The sequence below is a fragment of the Neovison vison genome, chromosome 10 (assembly GCF_020171115.1).
Source record: "Neovison vison isolate M4711 chromosome 10, ASM_NN_V1, whole genome shotgun sequence".
In the NCBI taxonomy this organism is placed as follows: domain Eukaryota; kingdom Metazoa; phylum Chordata; class Mammalia; order Carnivora; family Mustelidae; genus Neogale; species Neogale vison.
Window position 1 is genome coordinate 31,456,672 of NC_058100.1, and position 20,415 is coordinate 31,477,086.

At 40.6% G+C, this 20,415-nt stretch overlaps 1 protein-coding gene across 7 annotated transcripts in view; it reads left to right on the forward strand.

Annotated features, from left to right (window-relative positions):
- DCAF6 (DDB1 and CUL4 associated factor 6) overlaps nucleotides 1-20,415 on the forward strand; it is a 135,605-nt gene that overhangs the window by 66,831 nt on the left and 48,359 nt on the right. For 2 of the 7 annotated variants that reach the window (XM_044266882.1, XM_044266883.1), the window contains exons 11-12: nucleotides 8,142-8,309; nucleotides 14,874-14,933. The exons of 2 other annotated variants lie outside the window; for them this stretch is intronic. In XM_044266882.1, coding sequence (XP_044122817.1) covers nucleotides 8,142-8,309; nucleotides 14,874-14,933 — 228 coding nt within the window. Of the gene's footprint in view, nucleotides 1-8,141; nucleotides 8,310-11,187; nucleotides 11,305-14,873; nucleotides 14,934-20,415 lie in introns of all 7 variants that reach the window. 3 more of the 7 variants (XM_044266885.1, XM_044266887.1, XM_044266884.1) reach the window with 2 other exon arrangements.

A 20,415-nucleotide genomic window follows, 5' to 3' on the forward strand; every position in this document is an offset into this window, starting at 1 on the left:
TTAAATAAAAAACTAAAAATGACAGAGCTCGTTAGGAAGGCATGCTGAAAGCCTGGACCGGCAGAAAGCTAGGCCTCTTGTGCCAAACAGCTCGTTAAGTGTGAATGCAAGGAAAAGTTCTTGCAAGAAATCAAAAGTGCTGCTCTAGTGGACGTGAATGATACGTGACATGGAGAAAGTTTTGGTGATCTGAATAGAAGATGAGGGAGCCGCAACGTTCCCTTAAGCCAAAGCCTAATCCAGAGCAAGGCCCCTCACTCTCTTCAACTCTGCGAAGGCTCAGAGAGATTTGGAAGCTTCAGGAGAAAAGTGTGAAGCCAGCATTCCCCATTCTGAAAACCCTAGGTCCCTTAAGATTTATGCTAAATCTACTCTGCCTGGGCTCTAGAAATGGAACCACAAAACCTGGATGACAACACGTCTGCTTACAACATGGTTCACTGGATATTACGTCCTCTGTTAAAACCTGCTGCTCAGGAAAAAAGACTCCTTTCAAAATATTCCTGCTCATTCATAGTGTATCTAGTTACCCAAGAGCTCTGATGGAGATGTACAAGATTAATGTTTTTATGCTTGCTAACACAACATCCATCTTGCCACCCTCGGGTCAAGGAGTCATTTTGACTTTCAAACCTTCTTATTTTAGAACTACCTTTTGTAAGGCCACAGCTGTCATAGATAGTGATTCCTTTGTTGGGTCTAGGAGAGTGAATTGAAAACCTTCTGGAAAGGATTCCCCATTCTAGATGTTATTAAGAATATTCATGAGTCAGGACACCTTGGTGATTCAGTCGGTTAAGTGTCTGACTCTTGATCTCAGATCAGGTCTTGATCTCAAGGTTGTGAGTGCAAGCCCTACCTGGAGCCCCACACTGGGCATAGAGCCGACTTAAAAAAAAAAAATATTCATGATTCATGGGAAGAGATCAAAATATCAACATGAATAGAACTTTGGAAGAAGTCAGTTCCAACCCACATGGATGACTTTGAGGGATGCAAGACTTCAGTGGAGGAAGTAATGGCGGGTGGGGTGGACATAGCAGGAGAACCAGCAGGGGACGTGGAGCCTGAAGATGGGACAGAATTGCCGCCGTCTCAGGGTCAGGCTTGAACGGATGAGTCGTCTCGTACGGATGAGTCTGCTTCTGGTGAAGATGCTGTAAACAGTGTTGAAATGACAAGAGGATGTAGGATGTTACATGGTTGATGAAGCAGGGGTAGGGTTTTGAGAGGATAGACTCCAGTTTCGAAAGTTCTGCTATGAATAAAGTGGTATAAAATAATGTCACGTGCCATGGAGAAATTGTTAGTGAAAGAGTCCGTTGAAGCCACAGCCACCCCACCTTTCAGCAGCCAGAAACTTCAAGGCAAGACTCTCCACCGGCAGAAGAGGTTGTGACTCATCGAAAGCCCAATGATGGTTACCTTTATTTTTTTAGCAGCAAAGTATTTTTAAATTAAGGCATATATGTTAGCATTTTAGATAGCAGACAGTTGCACTTAATAGACTACGGAATAGTGTAGGTGTAACTTTTATATGCACAAGGAAGCCAAAAAATTCATCTGACTTGCCTTATTGGATATTCGCTTTATTGTGGTGCTGTGGGACCAAACCCGCAGAATCTTGGAGGTGTGCCTCTGTTGCCTTGCACAGAGGTAGAATGAAAAAGTATACTTCTTGCCTTGCTGTGGATTCCACATTATGTAAATGTTTCCTTTATGTTCCTTGTATTTCCTCTGTCACTTTTGCTGGGGTGAAGGAAAGGGATGATGGGAATGGGAAAACTTGCCTGGCAAAATCCCCTCTGTGAACCAAGTTATGTGCCTTCTCTTAGCCCAGAATTGCGTCGTGAAAAAGTCACAAGCACACAGCTCGCGGGTCGCTCAATGCCGCGTCGGAGCAGTCTTTCAACAGTGTTTCCCGACAGCTAGACCAAGGGCTCAACACCCCCTTGTCTCTCAGACGTCAGTTCCCTCATCCTGCCCTCGGCTGATCACCTTCACTACGCAGTTTGTGGGGGGAAAGCGCTCACTTTCCTACTTTTGAATCCCCTGACATTCTCGTTTCCATGATAGAAACAGACACATTTGGGGAAAAATTATGTCTGCTCTTGTCAAAGGCGTGCCATCCCGTTCCAGATTCTCACCTTTGCTGCTTCTCTGCACCATTAGCACCGCCTTTTCCACGGTAGTGGTCCTTTCCCACCTTAAACGTGCTCTGTTATTACCTGTTTTCTTAAAAAACATTCTTCCCTTGGAATGCTTGAGTGGCTCAGTCAGTTAAGCGTTTGCCTGCAGCTCAGGTCATGATCCCAGGGTGTTGGCATTGAGCCCTGCATCAGGCTCCCTGCTCCGTGGGGAGCTGCGTCTCCTTCTCCCTCTGCCGCTGCTCCTTCTTGTGCTCAGCCTCCCATCTCCCTCCCTCCCTCTCTCCCTCTGACAAAGAAAGAAATAAAATCTTAAAAAAAAGAACTTCCCTTACGTGCTGTACCCACACTCTCCCGCAGCCTGTGTCTTTGCTCCTTTCATAATCAGTCTTCACAAGAGGTGCGCACACATTGTCTCCATTTTCTTACCCCCCTCCATCTGTCTGTCAGCCGACTTCTGTTCTGCCTTTCAGCTCCGTTTCCATTGAAGCTTTTGGTCAGAGTCACCAGTGACTTCTGTTAGTATCTTCCTAGATTTTTTCATCCATCTGCATTTAACATAGTCTGACATTGCTTTCTTGAAACACTTTCCTTTTATTACCAGCTCTAGCTGGTTTTCAGTAATCAGTGTTGATCGTTCTTGTTCTGTTTACTTCTGAATATTTTAGCAGAACTCCTTAGTCTGCACTCTCTTCTCTGCTCTGTCTCCCTGGGGGGCTGCGTCTGTTCCCGTAGCTGTGACTAGCCCCTCTGAGGTGAAGGTTTCCAGATGGACGTCAGCAGTCCCCTCTTCCGCTTTGACTTGCAGACTTTGGTGTCCAGCTGCTCGTCTGACTCTTCTTTTTGGTTGTCTTTGGGTATCCTGAGCTTAACATGTCCAAACTAAAACTTGATTTAGCCTCAGATCCTTCCCATCTGGTAAATTCTTCCATCTTGGCTGCTTTATATTTCGGTGAATTTAAAACCACCTGCCCCGTTTGCTGACTTCAACAGCCTGTGTGTCCCTTTTGCTCCCTTGCTTTCCTTCGCGTCTGTGCTCAGTCCGTCAGCAGGTCCTGTTGATGCTGCGTCGAAAACAAATTCTTCTTCCAGTCCCAACCCCGTTTCTTGTCTGCTAACTGACCTCCTTGCGTTTACTCTTCTCGCTCCCTAGTCTTTCATTCTCCACGTAGCAGCCAGGTGAGTATTTTACGCTGTTAGATCAGATTACGTAACTTTGCTGTTTAAAACCCCTCAAAGACTTCTAATTGAATTTAGGAGCAGAACTGCAAAAAAAAATCGGAATTTTTTACTGTGGTTCTCCAAGAACCTATGTGGCCTGGGTTTTGCCCACCTCTGTAACCTCACTTCGTAGCATTTTCTGAGTTCCCAGTGAGTGTTATGCTGTACCTGTAGTAGTTTCCTTTACTTCCTTGAATGTGCCAAGTTCTCTTCTGCCTCTTTGTTTCTCATTCTGAGCCTTTGCACGTACTGTTCTCCGTACCTGAGAAGCTCTTCCCCTGGCGCGTCGCAGCCGACTCCTTTCTCCTTGTGTCTCAGTTCAGGTGTCCTCACTACCCTAGCCAGACTCCTCCTTTACTACAGTCTTACTCTTTTATATAGCCCTGTTTACTAACTGAAAAGCACTTATTAAAATGTGTAATTATTTTGGGGTGCCTGGCTAGTTAGTTGGTGGAACATGTAACTGTTGATCTTGGGGTTGTGAGTTTGAGGCCTGTGTTGGGCATAGAAATTACTAAAAAGATAAAAAGGAAGAAATTTTTAATTATTTTGTTCATTTTGAATTGATTTAGGACTTCCTCTTTTTAGAATGCTCTTATTTTAATCTAGATAAAAGAATATGATTAGAGAACGTGGTTTCTTTGGATTGAGTGTGGTTATCAGCACATACAAAATTCACTCTGGAGTCTCACCTTGAGAAATTAGTCACCTAAGGGATCCATGTGTTTTTAATTAAATACACCACTCAGACCATAAGAATTTACTTTCTTTAACGTAGTATCTGATGTGGCTTATCTGTGAATTCCTTCCTGTTTACAAATAATTGTCCAGATTTACAAATTTGTATAGGTCTATTCAGAATCTTTATAGCTAAATTGAGCTCCGTAGAAAAATGGTTGGGAACTAAGAACTTTGTTGCACAGCACAGCACAACTTTCGAAGCCCAAATATCCAGATTATAGGTTCCTTAAAGGGTGCCAGGGTCTATTCAGTCTAGGTAGAGGCAATGCATAGATTAGAAACAAGTGGAAACATTGGGTTAATAACTTTGGGGAGACCATAGAAGAGACCAGAGGAGCTTGGAAGTCAGTAAAGGAGTGACAGTTCTGAGAGAAAAATGCATAAGGATCACCTGGGCAAGAAGCAAATTGGGTCCAGTCATATCTACATATCTACAGAAGGCAGATAAAGACCACCAGTTTAGATACAGAAATAATCCAGTCTCCAGGACATAACACCTGTTTTGGAGAGGGAGGGCATGAGGTTAGAGCCAAGTGGACCTTTGTCAGGTCAACCAGAGTTTCAGTGGGAGTTGACTCCTTAGGGACATTAGTCTGGAGTCTTTGAGAAGTAAACAAGAATAGTGTAGGTTGTTTCAGGAGACGAAAGTACAAATTTCCTTTTAGGAATTCCTGATATTCCTCAACATTGTTGAGGGGTTTTTTGTTTGTTTTTAAAATTTAACCCAAAGTATTCATAGTTTCTCTTTCCATTTTGGTTTCTGTTAATATTAACAAACACTAATCCTCAATGCATTTATTCACATTATAAATTGTACATTTTTTAAAGTATGTAATGTGTGTGTATCTTACCTGCTGTAATGTTTCTGACTGCTAGCAATACTGTTGTTCAGTCCGAGGGTTGAGTTTGCTTATTCTGGTTGGAACTTGTAGTGTTGGCTTCCTGGTTAGCTGTGTGGTGACTTCTTTCCATAGCCTCATTTTTTGTTCTAACCCAGGGGAGAAAAAGTCACATGCAACCAGCCTTAAAAGTAAACAAACAAATTGTTCTTTAAAAATGCTGGAAGTGCTGAATAAATAGTTCGTGACATTATCGTCATTGAATCTTGGTTTTCCAAGTTAAATAGCTGCTGCTTACTCTTAGAGCCTGCTTCAGCACCTAGTGGTTCTGGGTGGAGAGTCTTCTATTCCCTTAAAGCATTTGGCAACATAAGAGAGCGGATTTGAAACAGCAATAAAGTCAAGTGATTTTTCTATATTTTTTCTGTTTTCTTAGCAAAACATGACATGTGTAAAATAAACTTCGTGGGTGCATAATAATTATTTATTTTATATTGCTAGAAGTATTGCTGTTATGCATGCTGTCAGGAAATAAGGTGTGTGTATATCCCTGAAAAGAAGGCACCGTGCCGTGGAGGATCGGGATGTATTTAGTCTGTGAGTACTGTTCTGCTTGGCACTGGAGAACTTTCAAGGAGGAGCTGGCATTGAGAGACTAGGATAGTACTTGAACTGTTTGCTTAATCTTAACTGCCAGTTGACTGACAGAATAAAATTCTTTATAAGTAGAGGTCATGGTAACAAGACGTTATTATCTCTAACATGATTGATTGGGGAAACAGTAAAACAAATTTGCACCTTATGATCTATGTAAACGAGGCTCAAAGTTGTTTGACAGTTGGTGTCATTTCCTTCTGGTGTCACCGAGAGACACAAAATTCCTAGTACCTTCACCATCAGATCAGCAACTGTGGACTCTCTGCCTTGCCTTTGGTTAGAATGGATCAAGTTTTTGTTTAAAACCAGTCTCTTGGGACACCTGAGTGACTCAGTTGTTAAGCAGCTGCCTTTGGCTCAGGTCATGATCCCAGGGTTCTGGGATCGAGTCCCACACTGGGCTCCCTGCTCCGCGGAAAGCCTGTTTCTCCCTCTCTCTCTGCCTGCCACTCTGCCTACTTGTGCTCTCTATCTCTCTGTCAAATAAATAAATAAAATCTTTAAAAACAAAACAGAACAGCAGTCTCTCGGGGCGCCTGGGTGGCTCAGTCATTAAGCGTCTGCCTTTGGCTCAGGTCATGATCCTAAGGTCCTAGGATCGAGCCCCGCATCTGGCTCCCTGCTCTACAGGAAGCCTGTTCTCCCTCTCCCACTCCCCCTGCTTGTGTTCCCTCTCTCGCTGTGTCATTTTCTGTCCAAAAAACAAAATCTTAATAAATAAATAAAACCAATCCCTCCCCTTACCCACTACAGCTTGTCTCTTTCGGTCTCCCAAGGACATCATTCCTGCACTTGTTCACTTCTTTTCATGCATCATCTTTTTTCCTTCCCTCAATTAAGCATCGTCCACTAGCAGACAAACAGATAAGCCTCCTGTAACTCTCCTTCCCCACCAACGGTCATCGGTTTCTCTGTTCCGTTAGCAGCAGGTCTTCTGGAGACAGCATATATACGTTGTGTCTACTGTATTACCTTCTCTTTCTCTGGAACCTGTTCCAGTCTGGGTTTGGGCCCTGCGATTTCTGCGGAAACCGCTCTTGGTCATCAAGGTCATCAGGGACTCCACGGTGCAGTGTCTTGTCCACTGTATCCGCGGCATTCCGCACAGCCGCTCCCCCCACCCTTCCTGACCTGCTTCCGTCCCAGCCCGCAGGGTGTGCTTGCTCAGTCCTCCAGCCTTCTCCTGGCTTCTCCTCCTCACTGTGTCCAGAGATTTCTCTTCCTGGTAAACACGAGCACTCCAGAGTCCAGGTTTTAGACGTCTCCGTTATCGCTTACGCTCTACATGGCTTCGGGTAACGTCACCAGCGACCCCCAGTCTACACTGTTCCCGTTCAGTCGCTGTTCAGGGTCTCCACTGGGATATCTGTTGCTTCTCCTCTTGCCTGTGCTACTGCTTGTTCCCCCTCTTTACCCTGTCACAGTAAGTGACAGATCTTCGTTTCTTGTTGTGGCGCCAAAAACGCTGGGACCGTGCTGCCTCTCACCTCTCAGCACACTCTTCTGCCATCCCCTCTCTGGTCTAGCTCACCCCCAGACACACTTCCTCGTCCGAGCATTTGCACACGCTCTTCTTTCCACCTGGAACACTCCCTCCAGACACCCGTGTGGTCGACTCTCTCATTCCTTAAGGTCTTTGTCCAGAAATCCCCTGGGAGAGAAGCCTTCTTTACTGACATACGGAAAACAGCAACCCGTCCTCCACCGCTCTGTCCCCTTCCCTTGATCCTGTTCGGTTTGCTTCACACCAGTTGTCCCTGTTCGACACCGACACATACATGTATATTACATATGTGTGTGTGTGTGAGTTCACTGCTGTCTGTCTTCCTTTCTGAACATAACCTCCACATGAGTAGGGACTGGTTTGTTCAATGGTTTATTCATCCGCAGAGCCAAAAACAGTGCCTAGGCACTCCAGTGTACCTGCAGAATTCTGCGTGACATTCCCACTTTTATCCGTGACCGTTGTGCTAAGAACATATTAAGGATTATGTAAGTAATTTTAGCTTAAAAAAAGTAAATGACATTTCCAATATAAAGAGAAATATTTTAGCTGAAAAATATATGTAATTTTGACTTTTAAAGAATTCTTCATTAATGAATTCCAAGAACTGTTTACAAATATATGACTTTTTCATGATTTTAATTGAATTTTAATTATATAGTTGAAGTTAATTTGTATATAGATTAGATACCTGATATTTTCCAGTTTTCCTTGGTATCATTTTGTTAGAAAAAGATGAAATTAGTGAAGAAAGGAATATTCATTTTAAAATGTTTCGTTTATGGAAGACGTTATTTTCACTCTGTTTAGTGACTTCACCACTCTTCGAGAACTATGTGTGTGACTCGTTCTAGTTGAACGAGCATTAGAATGTGTCATCATCTCCTAACTAAAGGTCACTCATTTTTTGTAAGTAATTTGTTTCCTCCATGAGACGTATTTTGTGTATATTCTTCTCTCTCTAAGGTATAATCAGATTCTTCCTGTTTTCTCTTTCACTGCTGTCTTTTCACCTTTTCCTGCCTGCGCCAGAATTCTTGCGGGGGCCTGAGATAGCTCTGCTCCGCAAGCGCCTGCAACAGCTGAGGCTTAAGAGGGCTGAGCAGCAGAGGCAGCGAGAACTGGCTCCGCGCGCCCAGCAGCCTTCCACTTCCGAGCAGGCCTCCCCCGAGGGCTCTTCCCAGGACCCGCAGGCTTCAGGTTATTAACGTCAAGTGTCCTCTCGCCGCCGGTGGAGTCGGTGTTTTAACACTGCTGCTGTGTAACGAGATGCTTCCCCCTCCCCTTCCGCAAGGGCTGGTGGCGCTGGCAGCTTGTCCCTCCCTGTCCTGCGTAGAGCGGTGTTCGTCATCCCACGGCTGGAGGGACTGGTTTTGGCAGCAGTATTTGCCAGAGAGATGATTAAGATTATAAGCCATTATTTAACTCGTAATACTTCTGGGAGGGGGCTGGTGTTTATTATTACTTTTATAGCGAATAAGCAACTTTCGAATAATCCACTGAATTCAGAGCCTGCTTTGATATTTTTATTGGAATTTCTTATATGCTGAATTGTTATCTGTGCTTATGGCCCCTGGTTGTTGTTGTTGTTTCGTTGTTCCTGTGGAAATTAACCAGTATTCCTGGGAATGGAGTGTGAGCCTAGATTTTAGAATTACAGTGTTGTTCCAGCAAACCAGCATGCTGACTCAGTTACCCCTCCTAGAACTATTTTCTTCAATATTTGCTTACTTACTCCTTGTATACACAGTCAACTTTCTGATATATAGGGCAGCAGAAATGCCCCCGAGTCTCATGTTCCTGTTCCTGTGCTGTAGAACTCTGATAGACAGGGATGGTCAGTGCCTCTCTCTCTTTCTTTGAGCATTTTAATGGCTTAGTTCGTTTATGCCAGCGAGCTCCTGATGCTCACCAAACATTTGTTGACGTAACCAGTGAAAGACACAGCACAAGATAATTTGTCATTTTAATTCTTTCAAGATGGATGTTAGGTACTATACGTCTTATTGTATAGGTACTACATCGTAAATGCTGCAAATCTTTTATTTAGGAACGAGAGTGTAGCTGGGTTCTCATACTAATGAGGTTATGATAATTTGATATACTACTTTATTTCGCCACCCTAAGGAGTGATGAGTTAGGGTATTTATTTAATTACTTTGAGAACTCCAATTTAACTACTTGGAATCTGTTTGTATATTGGTAGAACTGAACAGTATCCACTGTATAAATATCTGTTCCACTAAGTGTTGACAGCAAAAGCACATTGTATAATATCACGGTGAATGAAACAGATTTAAATAACTATAATATAGATACGATGTTTGGAATAAACTCTGGTCTTGATTTTTAATTCAGTGTTACATGAGTGGAAGGAGTATCAGCCCAGGTCTCTGATCATTTTTTTTTCCTATACTTGAAACTAACTGAAGAGTTCGGTTAAGTTACAGTCATGACATTTAGGAATAAGACATTTTGCTATGATTTTGTGCTATATACAAAACTGTAGCTTATGTGTTTCAAAGGAAAAAATATGCAACGTAAAAACCAAATAAGTAGGATGTTAAAATGCACCTACGTATATACGTATTTTTAGAATACTGAAGTTAACAGGTAACAAACCAAGTATTAGAGTGAGCTTGAGTGCGAAATATAAAACTGTCCACATTTGTACATTGTAGACATTAGAAAAATACTTTTAAACTCAGCCTTTCATATCTAGCTTACCAATTTGAATTGAACCAGGTTCTTTTTTTACAGCCAGAAAGCTTTAGAGTGATTATGTGGTCTCTGTGAAGTGAGAGGCTATTTTACCAACTCTGAGTATCCTTCTCATTAAATAGTATCTAATTTGTTAATCAATCTTTTTGTGGCAATCTTTAAAAAGCCAAAGTTCCGTAGACACTTTGCCTCATTTTGAGGTTGAGAAATGTGTTAACCTTTACTTTGTTTTTAAACAACATCTTGGGGCCGCTGAGCCTGTCTCCATGGCCAGTAGTAGAGACTTCTAGTGTCAGAGTGATTGTGTGTCGTTCCCTTCGCCTACAAGGTGAAGTGCTTCTTGTATATCTTGTGCTTTTAACATAGCATTCCTATGAGACCCTAGTACGTCTGATCTGTGACGCATCCTGGGTTCATTTCATAATGCTGCTGTTACTCTGTTCTCCGTTGTGACAGGAACACTGTGTAGTAATTAAATGAGAAAAAGTTAAATCATACATAGTTTGTTACAAAGAACAACCAATTTAATCTATCTAATTTGTCCATTTATGGATATGAGGAATAATGATTAGGCTTAATGCAAAATTTATTTTTTCAGAACACACAAATTATAAAAACACAGAATAGGAATTAAATTTATGAAATTCAACAGGGAAATAAGGTTTTATTTGAATAACAAAACATGTTCTTAAACTTAATGAATAAATACAGTATTGTCTTTGTATTATGGACATTAATTGATCGACCATAGCTAACTTCTAAAAATTTCATTTTTTGAAGTCAGAATATATCACGTTAAAATACTTTTACTAAAAAATAAATAAATAAAATATTTTTACTTTTTTAAGCTAAAAAACTAAAAATTTTTCCTAGGCTTTTAGGAAATACATCATGACTTGTTTCTAGGCTTTCAGTGATTTTTTTTTTTTTTTTTAATGATAAAGAGATGAATTTGCCTTCATCAGATTATTGCTCACGTACTGGACTGGTTGAGTTCTTAGCCTATTTCTATGACTGGATGAGCTTGGACAGGTCATTTGGCTGCTTTATGTCTCAGTTTCCCAATTATTGTTTTATTTAGATAGTCTGGCCTGCCATGATTTACAGAGAGCATAAGGTTGGGGTAGACAATACTGCATAAAATTTTTATACTCCTAAGTAGAGCAGCACACAATAATGTACTATCTTAATTATGGTATCTTCCACTTGCTACCTCAGAATTAGCTCGTGCCCCAGCCGTATACAGCTGACCGCATTCGGGGTTCTGAGTGAGCTGTAAAGACGTGCCAGGAACAGCCGTGGCAGAGGCAGTCGGCGCAGTGCTGGTTTTAAACCCAACTCTTTTTTTCCATTCCAGGTCCCCCAGAAGTCCTGGGCTGCTGGCTCCTGCTCAGAGTGACAGCCCCTGTGGAGTCTGCTCTACTGGCCCGACCACCACAGAGCCCCACTGGAGCATGGAGCCAGCCTAGAGAGGGTCAGGTAGGAACTGTTTTTTCACTTTATGGCACGGTTTTGCTGATTGGAAAAGAAAGAAGTAAGTTTTATACCCCAAAAGGGTATAAAACATTGGTGATTATTTTTGAAAAAGGGCTTTTCAAAACTGAGCCATATTGGAAAAAATCAGCACTTACCCGATCCTGTGCAAGCAGGCGCTATACAACACCCAACTCCCCACTGTCCCATGGCGACAGTCACGCATAGCACTTCTCAAGTGGATGCATTCGATCCTGTTTTTAGTGTTTATAGCATTAGTAGTTGGTAAGTCAGGTGTGATGTTGGTCTAGTTCTTTAGTCCTTCCCGACCTTTAATGAGCGCTTGAGACTTGGGAAGCTTCCTGTCATTACTTCTCATTCAGTATCATGTTTCTGAAAAACAGGCAAGTAATAATAACATTAATTGACCCTTTCCTCAGTGCTAAGTAGTTTACATTAGATATCTCATTAAGTCTTCACCAGGACAGTATGTGGTAGATACTATGATATCCTCATTTTACAGATGGAGAAACTGAGACATATAGACCTTAAATGGCTTGTCCAGGATTATAGTATAACTGAGTAGAAAAGCCAAAATTGAACCTAGAAGTCTGGCTGATGAGTACTTGTTATTTACCTTTAAGACTATAATCCCTTATTTTGTCTACAATTGAAAAATTGTGATGAGAAAATTCAGAAAATTCTAAAGAGTTTTTTCAAAACCAAAATATAATTTTTTTTTAAATATACAGAAATTGACCCTGAGACACCTTGAGCTCAGCACTGACTGAGTTTTTGCCTAAAGTTTATCTCTACCTTAAAAATTATGTTAATAATTCTAAACACTTCCAATAACTAGACCAACCATGTTACATTTTGCAGTACGTTATCAGTAGACCATATGGTCTGATTTTTACTTTGTAACGGTGCTTTCTGAAAGATATTTTACAGGGAAATGCTGAAGCAGTCAGCATTGAGCTAATTTTACTGTGTTAATATTTGGAAATATTTCTATAAGTTAGAACTTACAGGTATTGTATTTATGAATATCTTGTGGTATAAAAACATCTTGCTTCAGATGTTTATGTGACAGGAAAATAATCCTTCCAAATCCAGTTTGCATTGTACCCCAGATTAAAAATGGAATAGAAGCAATGATAGGATTTCTTCTTAAAGATTGGTTTTTCAGGATGGGAGGAACAACAAATGATTCCCCAGATACTTACAGTTGTGAGAGGCTGAAAACCAATAAGGAAACCCTTCTTGTTTAATACTATCTTTCTATTTTAACATAAACTTTGCTAATAGTTTGAATCATTAAAGAGATTGAAAATACATAATTTTGAGGCAGTGACAGCATTCTAAATCCTCCATCAATGCGTTTTGTTTTTGTTTTTGTATTTTTTTTTTTTTAAAGATTTTTATTTATTTATTTGACAGAGATCACAAGCAGGCAGATAGGCAGGCAGAGAGAGGGTGGGGGAAGCAGGCTCCCTGCTGAGCAGAGAGCCCGATGCGGGGCTCGATCCCAGGACCCTGGGATCATGACCCGAGCCGAAGGCAGAGGCTTTAACCCACTGAGCCTCTCAGGTGCCCCCATCAATGCGTTTTTTTTTGTTTGTTTGTTTGTTTTTTTCATCAATGCGTTTTTTAAAGACATATTCTTTTCTAAACTCTAAGAAGTTAGATAGGATGCACTTCATTTTGTAAGATTTGTACATTACATAGTATTTATTGAAAATTCAGTATTCGTTAAATGAGTCCCTGGTAGGTTCCTAGTTTTCTGAGGGCTCTTATAAATGAGAACACAGTGAAATGTATAACAAATACAAAGAGACAAAAAATATTCATAAGACATTTTCTAGGAGGATTTTCCAATATTTATTTCACTGTGACTCAAGTTTTTGTTATATTTTTCTTTACTGTAAGGAAAATAATTTTGGTTGTCTCTATAGACCAACTTACCTGTTCTTGAAAAAACAACATGGTAGGAATGTTGTATCTAACTCTAAAATGGATAAATGAGAAGTTTTATAAGGGAAAGTAAAGCCTGGATAGATTCAGGAACTGATTGATATACTGCCATTCCTTCTTTTTCGTGTGTGTGTTGTCCAGATTTGTTAAACTCAATGTTCTGATGAAGAGATAAGTAAGCATAAGTTGGATTATTACCCAGATAATGCACATGCTTTATCAGAATCTAGTAATACAGAAGTCTCTGAGCAGACGGGTTGCATCAGAAGGTAGACATTTACAGTTGATAGGAGTGGCCCCAAGATTCAGACTTTTAAGTGTAGAAATTGAAGCAATCAGGTGATATAAAATTGCAGAGAATCCAAGATATATTGAAAAACTTTTCTTAGCCATCAGGTTAAGAACACTCTTAATTCAAAATATTTTGTCTATTTTGGGGGAAATAAAGGCATGATGAATAGAAACTGGTGATTATCCGAAAGTGCAAGGTTTTTGTCTTACTAATATTTGCTAAGAACTGGAGCACAGGATATTAGAGACAGGAATTATTCTTACATTTAGGAGAGAGCTGTGCTTATTATCTACATATTCCCTTTTCATATCGCCCTGTTGGGGCACTGAAACTCAAGCGAGGACTTGGTAGCCACCTCCTTCTGTTCTCCAATGCCTTGCTTAAGGCAAGTTCCCCTAGTTCCCCAGGATGACCAAGAAGAAAGGTGAAGCTTAGATCTAAAAATGTCACATAGCTAATTATTGTCAGAACCAGGTTTAGAATCAAAACTCACTAACCCAGATGAGTGCTCTTTCCATTTTACCATGCTGCCTTTCTTTGTATCAGTGTTTTCCAAACAATAGAACACATTTATAGGGCAAATTCTTACACAGAAACTCAGTGTATCAAAAGGATAAAAAATTAAATGTTCTATTTAAAGCCAGGGTGGAAAGCACAAAGCTCAAACCGTTAAACCTACTCCTTTTCTCTTTTTCTTTTCCCACCAGGCACCTAAAGAAACCTAAGTCTTCAACAGAGTATAGTTTTAATATGCATAACATATCGTAGAATTTCCAACATTGTCTATATTTCTGTAATGGCAATTACTTCATTGATTTTTCTCTTATAAACCAGTTTCTTTGTCTGACATCTTCACTTGAGCTCCTATTTTCAACTCAAGGTGCAATACCTAGCAAAGCATAGCAAGCATCTCATTTCATGCTTTGAATGCTCAGTCTAGAATGAAAGCCATCCTTAAGGAGCTGGGAAGGGGTTCGAGAAGGGAAGGAGTCTTCTGTTTAGTGAAGGAGGAGATACTCTAGTTTTATTTTATCTGCCTTGACCTATGCTAAACTTGAATTTGATAAAAGGTATATGCATGGAAGTAGAAGACTTTTCTTAACTCATTCTCAGCGTTGCTAAATGCTTGTGTGGAATAACCTGTCGAAGCCCACGGCCGCTGACTCACTGCTTAGGAAATACATCACCGTACTGGCTTCTGTTCCCCACCCTTAGACCTTTGTCTTAAGCTTAGAGTTGATCATGACGTTGCTGTGCAGTTTTCTACTGCTTACTTTTAAGTTGAAATCTCATTTTTGTTTCAGATTCTCCTTCTTCTGTGGTTAACAAACAGCTTGGATCCATGTCACTTGACGAGCAGCAGGGTGCGTGCGACAGGAGAAGTGCTCTGCCCATCCAGCCGTAGCTTTATTGCATAGACCCAGCTCTCTCTCACTTCTCCTAGCATTTCATTTTGATTATGGTCTGGTAGTGGGTATTTTGTGGGCTAAATGACCCTAGGTAGTTTTGGGTACAGAGGTCCTCCTTGGCCTCTACAAATTATCTTCTACGTAAACTAAGTTAATTTCTACCTTTGGCCCTTACGCCAACTTTAAATTATCTTTTTATAATAATATTGTAATGGATATAAGCTATATCCATTTTTAAAAATTCTAGGTATCATGAAATTGTGTAGAATTGTGAATATGAGGCTCCCATATTACCTAGTGGCTGATTTAGAAAAGGTTATATAATGCAGTCATATTCTCTATTACCAGATCGCTGTCGTAATGATACTTGGTTTTATGTCTCAGGAGTGACCAAACTCCTGATAGCTTTAACTGTAAGGAGCACTGCTGTGAACTCAGAGATAAGCTTTGGAGCACATCAATCAGAAGGGAAAATAGCTTCCACTCACACTCGCACTGTTCGTAGTGGGAGAGGAATGAGATCAACCCGAAAGCTGTGAACACAGCCTCATGAGGTTATTTGTCAGGCTTTATTACTAGAAGAGCAAGCAGAGCACAGAAATGGACTGGTAGAGGAGGACAAACTAAACAAATGGGCTTTTAGAATTAGGGCAATAGCTTTATCATTGCCCCTCAGAATTCCCTGGACAATTCTAAATGTATTGTGATGCAGTGGGTAGAAAAAGTTGATGTTAAGTTATCAAGAACAATTTAAATAATATTCACTTGTCTCTATTTAAAATGACAAGTGATTGTTTATTGGACTTTATAAGTATTTTTCAAAAAATTAAAAAAAAAAAATAACTCAGCCCTAAGGCCATAAGCTTTAGTTGGCTGAAAAGTTTACACCTGTAGGATGACTCATTTGCTGATAGTATTTGGGAAATTAAATATTGCTGAAGTAGTGGGAAGTAGATCTGATTTTAGCTGTCTCCTTGGACATATTCAGAAACTAATTTTAAAATAAATTCCTTCTGGTCTTAAATTATTCTCTCTAGCCCTGAGATGACAAGTGTTGCTGGAGGTTTTTCTGTTCTTGAGAACGAACAAATGATGAATGCGTTGGTAAATGAATTTGAGAACTAAGAAATTCAGCATGTCTTGTCTCTATATATTTATTGTAGAGGTATTAACAGTGATGAATAATTCCCTTGCGGTAAAGTACAATTATATCATATTGTAATATATTGTACTATTGTTAAAAACTGCTCTCTAGTCAAATAATTATTTTTGTAAGGATATATGAATGTAAATAGTGTATCACTACCAGAGAGTTTGTAGCCAGATTGCATACTCTGTTCATCACATAGAATAATTTCCGTAGATTACGTTGAATCTTTTTATTCAGTTTAACTTGGTACTTAATTTACTTATGATATGGGATATGGCCGAAAGAGATGACTGTAGGGTAACACTCAGATTTTTGGATCAAGGCCTGGGTGAGTGATGATGCCACTTAACTAAGGTAGACTTGTTTGGCGGCAGAAATCAAGTAGTTCTCGGTTTTTCTGGCATAAACTATGATATGCCTTTTAGTCATATCAGTAGAAGTGTTACATAAAAGGGCAAGTCTTGAGCGGGCCTGGCAGAAGCTGCATCATAATCATCAATGAACTGTGTAATGAGTCCTCTGAGTTAGAAATATTTTAAAGAATTAAATCCTGAGGTTTTTTTTGTTTTTATTTCATGCGTTTTTGCTTAACAGGATGACATCGTTTAAAGTACTGGGGACTTCTACATCCCAGGCCTATATTACCTAAAAATAACTTTTATGAAAATTAGAGAAACTGCCCACCACCGTCTTTCTCACCTGGGCTAAGGGAGCCGCCTGGGCTCCTTGTATCCACTGAGGCCGTACAGCCTGTTCCCCAGCAATAGCCGGAGTGAACTTTTAAAAACATAAATCTAAACCTGTCCTTCATCTACCTAAAACTTTGTGATTGTATTCCCTTGCCCTTCAAAGCAGCCTAAACCCATACCTTGGTGTACAGAGCCCTGCATGACCTCCTGGCCCTTGTCTCCCCAGCCTTATTTCAGACCACCCCCCCTCACTGACTCAGCTCTTAACAAACAGGTTTGCTTGTAGTCCCTTTGATACTCTCTGCTTCTCTCCCTCTCAAAAGCCGTATATCTACTATTCCCTCTCCCCAAATCCTTTTCTCTACCCATCAGATCCCAGTTAGAAATTTCTTTCTCAAAAGTAACATGACATTTTAGTTTGAGTAATTCTCTGCTCTTTTTCTCCCTGTGACCTGCTATTTTCCTTCATTGCATTTGTCACAATGTGTGATCATACGTTTAAGGGTTTTTTCGATACCTATATTCCCTGAATGTTGCTATCATTCACTATTACACTTAGTGCCTAACCAACACCAGATCTGTTCTGCGTTAAAACAATAAATATCTGTTAATTGAGGGAGTAACTGAATTCTTGAAGCAGTAGGATGCCATAAACATTATTTCAGCTTGAGAGACGCAGACGCGGATTTACCTATTGGAAAGATGATTTCGGCAGGATTATAGACAGTTGATTGGAGGGCAGTAAGATTGAAAACTGCAAGACCGTGTAAGGGGCAGCTGTAGCCGTCCAGATGAGAGATGGATGGAGTCCGAAATAAGGCAGCAGTGGCGGGAAGTGAGAAGAGTGGACAGATTTTTTAAATACTTAAGAGACAGAATTGATGGCACCTTGAGCCTGAGTAGTTAAAAATGAACAAGGGAACCATATCCAGATGTCTTGATGGGAGTGGTGATACCATCAACCAAGATAGGAATTTCAGGAGAAACAGGTGGTTATGGGGGGGGGGGGATACATGAGATTTTCTTGATATGTTGAGTTTGGAGTACCTTCAGATACCCAAATGGAGAAATGTTATAGACAGTTGGGGGATATATGTTTGTGGGGGGTCACCAGAGAGGCCTGAGGTGGAGAAAAACATTAACAATAATGAATTTAGGGGGGGCGCCTGGGTGGCTCAGTGGTTAAAGCCTCTGCCTTCGGCCCAGGTCATGATCTCAGGGTCCTGGGATCGAGTCCCGTATCGGGCTCTCTGCTCAGCGCGGAGCCTGCTTCCCTCTCTCTGTCTGCCTCTCTGCCTACTTGTGATCTGTCTGTCAAATTTAAAAAAAAAAAAACTTAAAAAAAAATAGAAAAGAATAATGAATTTAGGGCGTCTAGGTGGCTCAGTTGGTTAAGTGACTGTCTTCAGCTCAGGTCATGATCCTGGAGTCCTGGGATCGAGCCCCACATCGGGCTCCCTGCTCAGCAGGAAGTTTGCTTCTCCCGCTCACCTCTCTCCTCTCATGCTCTCTCTCTTTCATTGTCTCTCTCTCTCCCTCTCAAATAAATAATGTATTAAAAAATAAAAAGAATAATGAATTTACAGATGGTTGAAACCAGCGGAGCAGAGGAGGCTGTCTAAGAAAAGAGGGTACAGGAAAGAGGGGCGTCTGCACTTCAGGAGCAAGCAGAGAAACGGATCTAGCTAAGGAGACAGAAAAGGAACGAGCAGAGACATTGGCTGGGCTGAAAGAATGCCAAGTCAGGGAAGAGAGAAGTTCAAGGAGGAGCTGGTCAGCAGCGACATGTGAAGCAGTGATGTCAGATATGGAAAGGACTGAGAAATGTTTTTGGACTTTGGAAATGTGTGGATTATCCATTGCTGAGGCCTTGCAATTTCATTGGTACGGTGGAGGCAGAAGCCAGAGAGCAGCGGTTAGAGAAGAGAGGTTTTTGTTTAAGAGGTGGAAATATTGGTATGTAGATGATCTTCCAATAAGCTCAATTAAGAAAAAAGTTAGAGGATGGGTCATGTCTGGGGGTGGGGGGTACCGTTTCAAAACTGAGCCTTTTTTTTTTTAATCATTGATTTGTATACATTATTTTAAAAAGACTTTTCGGAAAGACTGAACCTACAGTTTTTGTGCATTGTGTTATTTAACTATTACAACATTCCTCTGAATTAGAGGTTGTATAAGAAGAGTAAGAGAGAGAAAGATAACCAGCTACTTGCCGAGTGAGCGAAGGAGCTGGGATTCACACTCCCGTCTCTTAGAGCCAGTAATCACTCTGCTCAGCCATATCCCCGGAAGCAAAACTGAGAATGTTTACCAAATAAGAAAGACTCCCCATCAAAGGAGCTAAAGGTACAGGGGATAGTTGTTGTCCTCAGATAATGCTCTTACTTCAAGTTTTGATTTTGTCAAGACTCCTGTTCTCCATTTTATCCTGTAGAATGGGAACAGCACATTGATTAAGTTTTCCTTCTGAATATGTTTCTAAGGATTGTTTAACCATACTTTAAATTTCTTATCCATATTTTTAAGAAAAACTTAGATTTCTTTAATTAACAATTCAGGGTTGGTTTTTTTTTTGCCATTTCGTCAAATTTGACCATTTGACCATGTTCGTCTCACGAGCTCTCCAGTACTTGGACACGTTGTTCCATTTCCCATAGTAGTTCATGGGTTTCTTTATTGGGGATGAAAATTTTACTGATCAAAATTTAAAAATTGGGGCACCTGGCTGGCTCAGTCAGGAGAGCACATGACTCTTGATCTCAGGGTTGTAAGTTAGAGTATCACATTGGGTGTAGAAATTACTTAAAAATAAAATCTTTTAAAAAAGAGGTTTTTTTAAAAAAAATTGTAATTGACTTCTTCAATGAAAAATTTGGTTTCTTTCACTGTTTACATACATGTTATTGAATTGGTTGATTGCAGTCACTGTTTAGTTTATCTTTTTTTTTTTTTAAGATTTTTTTTTTTTTTGTCAGAGAGAGAGGGAGAGCGAGCGAGCACAAGCAGACAGAACGGCAGGCAGAGGCAGAGGGAGAAGCAGGCTCCCCGTGGAGCAGAGAGCCTGATGTGGAACTCGATCCCAGGACCCTGAGATCATGACCTGAACCAAAGGCAGAGGCTTCAACCCACTGAGCCACCCAGGCGCCCGTCTTATATTTTTGACAAAAGCACTACATTTGATAAACAGACGTACGTGGAGTCTGACCCTTCAGAGTCCTAGTGAAAGCTGCCTGGTTGCCTCAGTAGTTCATTTCTTTTATCAAAATACTTTTTAAAGAAAGAAACTGTCACGGAAATAAGTGCACAACATGCACATTGTTTTTATTCTGTTGTAAAATACTTGACAATATTCTGCAAATACAGGGCTTTGCACACATACATTGTCAGCCTTTCTGTGCTGATTAGAAACTCCTTTTGAGTAAGCACAGTGATACGTGTCCTGCATTTTGTTTGGCTTGAACGGTGTTTTAATGAGTGAGTCTGGTGTTTCTTTTTATTTAGATCTCTATGTTGTGCCTACTGCATTGTGAGAGATATAATCCTCTTCTGGCATATATTTCTCGTGCCCGCTTATATTATGAAAACAAGTACATTTTTT